Source organism: Trichechus manatus, unplaced genomic scaffold (assembly GCF_000243295.1).
Source record: "Trichechus manatus latirostris isolate Lorelei unplaced genomic scaffold, TriManLat1.0 scaffold00018, whole genome shotgun sequence".
Classification (NCBI taxonomy): Eukaryota; Metazoa; Chordata; class Mammalia; order Sirenia; family Trichechidae; genus Trichechus; species Trichechus manatus.
The window spans coordinates 10,768,093-10,775,480 of NW_004443954.1; the positions used below are offsets into that span (position 1 = coordinate 10,768,093).

The 7,388-nt window shown below is 36.7% G+C and overlaps 1 protein-coding gene across 1 annotated transcript in view; it reads left to right on the plus strand.

Annotated features, from left to right (window-relative positions):
• The window catches only part of COPS5 (COP9 signalosome subunit 5), a 23,160-nt gene extending 19,301 nt beyond the window's left edge, over nt 1-3,859 (plus strand). The window contains exons 7-8 of the mRNA XM_004372543.1: nt 1,655-1,803; nt 3,619-3,859. Coding sequence (XP_004372600.1) covers nt 1,655-1,803; nt 3,619-3,703 — 234 coding nt within the window. The 3' untranslated portion in view covers nt 3,704-3,859. The remainder of the gene's footprint in view (nt 1-1,654; nt 1,804-3,618) is intronic.
• Nucleotides 3,860-7,388: the final 3,529 nt, after the last annotated feature.

Genomic DNA, 7,388 nt, shown 5'->3' on the forward strand with positions numbered 1-7,388 from the left:
AAAAGGTCCTCAAGGTCGAGAAGGGAGAGTGTTGACATGTCATGGGGTTGTTAACCAATGTCATAAAACAATATGTGTACTGACTGTTTAATGAGAAACTGTTTGTTCTGTAAACCTTCATCTGAAGTACAATAAAAAAATTTAAAGAAAAAAAGTATTATAAGTTTGTAAAACATTGGAAAAGCTGATAGTGTTTTAAAGGGCCCTGTGTAGTAGATGTGATGACTGCAAAAACTTTTCCTGTTTTGTGCTGGAGCTCTATTTCCTGTATACTGTCTTACAAGCTGAGTAAATAGAATACCATGCTAATTTTTGCCAATTTGTTTATTTAATCTTCACTCTCTTGTATTGAAGATTTGGGAAAGAAATGCAATATGTACTTCATAATTATCTTTGCAAAACAAAATTTTTTTTTAAATTTTAGATTACAACATTTAAGAAAACAGTATTCCATAAAACTCTTTTTTAAAATACCACAGTTAAATATGCATATGTAACTATTAAAATTTTCTTTTTAAAAAGTATGTGATAATATAGAAAAATGCTTACAATGCATTGTTAAATCAAAAGGAAAGACTATACAACAGTATATATGATTCCAATTCACCCAAATGTAGGTTGTATGTGAGCATATCATATAGCAATACACTAAAACATAATCATGGTAACAGTTGGGTGGAAGGATTGTAGTTGTGTTTATTTTCTTCTTTATTGCTCTGTTAAAAAAACCCATTGCCATCGAGTCAATTCCAACTCATAGCGACCCTATAGGACAGGGTAGAACTGCCCCATAGAGTTTCCAAGGAGCGCCTGGTGGATTCAAACTGCTGACCTTTGGGTTGGCAACCTGAGCTCTGAACCACTGCGCCACCAGGGCTCCTTACTGCTCCATATTTTCCAAATTTTCTACAGTAGCTAGTTTATAATCAGAAAAGCTAAAACGTTACTATTTAAAATAGTGTTTTATGTGCTAATTCTAAAAGTTCAACAAGAATAATAGCAAAATTAGCTAACAATTTTAAACCTTTACTAGGTACGAGCTTGAAAACCATTACCTCATTAATGGAGCCCTGGTGGCTCAGTGGTTAAGAGTCTGGCTGCTAATCAAACGGTCAACAGTTCGAATCCACCATTCGCTCCTTGGAATCCCTGTGGGGCAGTTCTACTCTGTCGTATAGGGTCAGTATGAGTCGGAACTGACTTGACAGCAATGGGTATGGTACGGTATTTAATGGTCACAGTAGACTTAAGGTAGAAATTATTGCTCCCTCCCCCTTTTTCCAGCGAGAACTTGGAGGTCCGAAGCAGTAAAGAGCCTCACCACTAATGTACCGCAGAGCCACAGCCTCCCGGGATACAAGTATTAGATTTAAGCAGTCAAAAAGAAAAATTCCAAATTCTATCTTGAAATTATAAAAGGGGAAAAATCTACACTCGAACTGCTTAAACTTTTTAAGCAGTTTTTGCAGGTGGAATTTGACTTTTTACCTCACTGTCCATTCAGATTGCATGGTAGAATTCTTTGAAAATGACGCGTTCTCAGAAAATTAATTTATGTAAAAATAAATGGATTTTTTTTTTTTTTTTTTTATTAATAGTAGGCCTGTATTACAGTGGATAAATAAATAATGACACAGTACCATTCTCTCCACAGAATGCAGACTACACCACCGGTCAGGTTTTTGATTTGTCTGAAAAGTTGGAGCAGTCAGAAGCCCAGCTGGGACGAGGAAGTTTCATGCTGGGTTTAGAAACACACGACCGAAAGTCAGAAGACAAACTCGCCAAAGCCACGCGAGACAGGTGAGAGTAAATTTATCACATTCCTGCCCCTAATGCTTTTCCTTTTTTCTCTCAAAATTTGCAAATAATAGTAGGCATCAAATTCCTTATGGTTCAGCTTAATTATAACTTAGTAAGAATGGTGCCTGAATATTAACTTCTTGGAGCCTTTAAGAGTTACCAAACACAGACTTCAACTTCGAAAATTTGGGAGACATTAGGTGAGAATATTAAAGACTTAAATCAGAGATCAAAACAATAGGTCGTCTTAGGAAACATTTCTAGTTGCCTTTTCTAGGCTTAGCTAGAAAGGGTGGCAGAAAAAACCAGTCCACCACTGGATTTAAAAAAAAAAAAAAATCCTTTGCAAAAAGATGTCCTGACCTCTTCTAACCTAATTATCTTCTGAGAGGTTAAATTAAGATGTCTTAAATTAACCAAATGTCATATTTTTGTAAAGTTTTAAATCCGTAGCTACAAGAAATGATTGTATCTTTCTTAAATTAGTCTTCTGAAGTTATTTATCTTTTGTACAGTGATTTAGTATCAAAGTTCACTACCAAAGGATTTGTCCACAACAAATTTGGGATATGTTATCTATAACTTCTGAAATAATTTTGTGGCCCTTCAGATGCAGAGGCTATACAGGGTTCAGAAGACTATCTAAATAGCATTTGCTTTCACAAAAATTAGAGTTTTAGCGTGATAATTAGGGGCAGAGTGGAAGGAAAAACCCATGTTGACGTCAGTATAAAGTGATATACTGGTATCTATTTTAAGAAAAACTGGATTGGTCCATAGGAAAGAGAAGAGTGAGAGGACATGTATTCTAGGAGTAGAGGGTATCTTAGTTGGAATTAATCTCATTCCTTTCTTCTCCTTGGGTTTTTTAAAGGGAGAGCTAGTGTTCTAGATAAAAAATTGTATTTTGCTTTGGCACTAGGCCTCTTTTTGGTACTTGGCTCCGAGTGTGTTTTTGCCCATCGGTCTTTATGTCTGTAATTTGTCATTTTGTCTACCTTTACATCTCAAGTTTTTATATAGCAAAAATTTCACTATGAGAGTGTCTCCAATATATAGAAAGAAAAGTAGGAAGGCAAATACCATAGAGAATTTTCCTCATATGGGTAAATTCACAAAACTTACATCTCTTCTTAATATTGGTGATGGACCTTTTTTTTTTGCTTTTTACTTTTAGTCAATTCAAAAATGTAAATCCTTTGCCCACCAAACTAGCTTTGACAGAAAAAAAGCATAGGTTCTTTAATTTTTTTTCAGTTATTCTAAGTAATAACAAGGAATAACAGATTTTAATGTAATATTGAAATCTATCATTATGAATTATGTATAATTTCGGTCACTTTTAAATTTTTCCCAAGCTGCTGACAAGTAACAAAATTAATTGTTGCAAACTATGTCAAATTTTAAAGAGCCCTGGTGGCACAGTGGTTAAGTGCTCAGCTGCTAACCAACCAGCTGCTCCTCAGGAGAAAGATGTGGCAGTCTGCTTCCATGAAGACTACAGCCTTGGAAACTATGGGGCAGTTCTACTCTGTCCTGTAGTGTCGCTGTGAGTTGAAATCGACTTGACGCCAGTGGGTTAAAATTTTACATTGACATTCTCCTGTGAAAGTTCTAGTAAGTAGTTAAAAGATATGCAGAAGGCTGAAAAAATCACAAGGGAATACTTCAGATTAGTGTGATTTGAGGAGTATGAATAGAAACGAAAATCATTATTGGGGCAGGATGCAAGGATGGACAGTGGGGGAGGTGGAATGTGCATGTTTAAAACAGTTTTCAATTTGTAACATGTAATGTTGTGTTTTTCCTTTCCAGCTGTAAAACTACCATAGAAGCTATCCATGGATTGATGTCTCAGGTTATTAAGGATAAACTGTTTAATCAAATTAACATCTCTTAAACAATCACTGAGTAATACTTTTGCCTGAAAGCCAGTGGGAGAAAAATACTCAAGTAGAACTTTTAAACCAGTTACCAAAAATCTGATTAGAAGTATAAGGTGCTCTGAAGTGTCATGAATATTAACAACCTGTAATAAAGCGCTTTAAAATGAAAATTTCCTTTTGTTGTTTTGTGGGAGCAATTGCATTATTTTTCTAGCATCCTTTAACATTCTTGAACATGAGACAAAGGAATATTTATTAGAATCTTTCTGTTTTTTAAAATCTTGCCTACCTAAATTAGTCACAGAATTTCACCATTTAACATAATGCTTTTATGTACTGTGAAACGTTAATCAAGTCATACCATGAATTATTTTCCTGAACATCAAATAGCTTATTAGAAATAGAGCCTAACACAGTATATCTAGTCATTCAGATTTTCACCAAGTGTTTTTACTGAACCAGGCCCAGTGTTTCCCTCTGGAGATACGCTGAACAAGCTAGACATGGCCACTGTCCTCAGAGCTTACCATGGAGGCCACAGATAAATTAACAAGTACTTAAGTATACTGCTATGAAGGGAGAAATAAAGTGTGCTGGGGAACCTCTCAGGTGGGGCACTTATCCCAGAAAGGAGTTAGCAAGGTAGGCTTCCTGAAGGAAGTGACCTGACATTTAAGCTGAAATGAGAAAGATAGGAAGTAACCAGAAAAAGGTAACGAGGAAGCGGTTACAGTTATAAGCAGAGAACACAGCAATGTGTAGAAGGCCAGAGGCAGAGAGCAAGAACCTAGAAACTACAAGGAACTGAGATTCAGCTTGACTTTAGAGTGTCTAGTAGGATGTGGGGTGTGGTAAGAAATGACTTAAGAGGTAGAAAGAGAATAGATTCCACAGGGATCCTTTTGAACTTTATCCTAACAGCAATGGGGAGTTAAAGCATTTTAAAGAGAGCAGAAAACAAAGCCTAAAAGTTGCCCGTTAGATTTAGCAGTGAGGTCTTTGGTAAGATTAGAAAGCCAATTAACATTAGTATCCAAATACTTTCTTGGACAGTTGATATTATTTGCTTTATATGCTTTTAAGGAAAAACAGGCAACCCCGAATTTCAGACGGTTCAACCATTCCATTTTTATGTCCTTTTTAAAAAAAGCATGAATGCCCCCAATGAATAGCCAAAGTCTGTATTTACTACCACAGTCTTCACAAATACCGCAACACCATGTTGAATCAGTCGGTCAGGAACAATGTGAGGCTGGTGAGGGTTCTCTGACAGACATGACTGGTTAAGGTTTGACATGAAAGAGTAAGAAGTCATTGAAGTGACCATGGAAACATACTGTCCTAGCAGTTCTCATTCAGAGACTTGCATACAGGTGTCGTCACTGCTTTTGACATTAGTGACCTGGTCAGTTAAGACATCTTAGTGTGATGGAAAATGCCTATGCATACAACAGATTTACCAGGAAAAGAGATTTGCAGTCCTAACTTCATTGCACTCATTTGGAAAAGTCTCAGTATTTCAATTGGGGTGCCTCAGTTGGAAATAAGAAACCAACAAAGCCACTTAAACAATAAAGAGAACTTGTTGGTTCACCTAACTCAAGGGGCCAGAATAGCAGTGAGTTTAGGCACAGTGAGGCTTCCTGTTACAATTCTCAGCTCTGCCCTCCACACGTTAACTGAAACGTAAAGCTGGATTCCCTCAAGCTGGTTGCACACCATACCATCCAGATAGAGGGCAACAACCTCTCAAAATTGTCAATAAGATTCTGACTTCACTCTGGTCCAACATGGGTCATGAGGCCTTCCATCACCCGTGGGATTATATTATGTATAGTGACTGACTTAGAGCAATGAAGGGGCAGTCCTGGAGTTGGCAGTGGGTCAATAACACCCCAAAATGCCTGACTACATGCAGTAAGGGAGGGGTGAAATGAATGCCACAGAGACAACCAACAAGGGCCCCTCAACCATCCAGCCCACGCAAAAATAGCTCCAGAAAGGAGTATCTGCTTTTTATTTCAAATATACTTATTTTTTATTAAAAAGTAAGATCCATTACAAATCTTTCTAAAGTATATCTTTAAATTTTCATGATCACTTTTGGTATAAGTGCTCCAGTTTATAACATTGAGCTTTTAGGAAACCATGGTTCAATTTGCAGCCACCATTCAGAAATTAAGTCGTAAATTGGGGATTGCCTTTTCCTGCAAAGTATTATCTTACAGCCTCAAGCTATTCACGAGCTGGAAAGGCCATTTTCCTAAACGAAGTCTGTTTTTTGTTCAGTTTTAAATTTTTCCAGAAATAATTTCTCAAGCTCTTTAGTGATAATATACAGGAAATGTCAATCGTCATCAAAAACTGATTTCCAATGTCCAAGTAACAAAACTGGAGCCAGCAGGAATGGGAGGCCAGACTGGAGCAGGGGTGGAGAGAGAAGTAAGTGTGAGGGGTAGAAACGAATCTGAAGTGGGGATTGGGGTCAGCTAAGGGGTACAGTGAGGTCCCAGAATCAGGGGCGTTAAACAAATTTTCCAGTTTGTTTTAATATCCTTAAGTCGTAGCAGCAAACAATTCACTAACGGGAAAACACATCTCTGTATATAGTGGAGAATGTATGCATTTAGTTCCATTTTCAGGTTACATTGTCCAGTTATATGAGTACTTCATTCTCATGTTTTGTTTATTAATTGATAGTCACACACACACAAGTTGCTGTTTTGAATCAATAGTACTGCCGAGAACAAGATCCAACAAAGTGAAGGCATTTGTGCCCCGTAATTTCTGAATTGGGAAAATAAGCTCTGAGACCAAGCATCACGTGCCCCATTTGAGGGATCAAGTCTGAAGATTGTTTTCACAAATTAGTATGACTACCTGGTATTTTGGATTTTGAAAAATCACTGCATTGCACAACAGAATAATAAACTGCCCAATAGTGCAGCCGCTTGAAAATAAACACAGAAGAGCAGGAGCGTATATAAATTTACAACGAATCAGAAAAACTGCTTGGGAGTTGGAGGGCTACATATTGCAGAGGTTCAGAGTTTCCAAAAACCGTCCTGTGAGTGATGAGGTACAGATGCATAAGTCATGTGTGCAGAGAAGCGTTCATTTATATTACTAAGCCTGCACTATATCCACATGGAGCTGAATAAACTGAACTGAACCCAGACTGTTACATTTACAACATTTCTTTCTATATCCCTGGATTGTTTTAACTATAAACTCCAAAGACATATACATGGGGGAGCAAAGTGTTTTTCTTGAAGATAGGAAAGTATGCTACACAACCCAACGGCTCTTGTTTTTGCTCATCCTTATGATCTAAAATAACTCAAGTAAAAGATAACTGTGTTCAAATTACGACGAAATGATTGTGTCATTCACTGAATAATAATAACTGATGTGTCTATGTCAATGTGTTTGCAAAATATTAGTTAGAAAATTGAAAATCTAATTGTGTGTTCTCTCATTTTGGCCTATTTTCAATAAAAGTTGCAACAGCAAATAAATTTACCTAGTTGGGACCAAAATGCTAATTTAAGGACTTCAAGAATCTTCTTCTGAGATAACCAGTTTGTTTAACTTTCTATAGATATCCAAATATTTAGTGGAAGAAATATCATTTATCTTTGTAAATACAAAGTTATGATCTACTTTTATTTTAGAAAACTAATAACATGGAACTGAGGT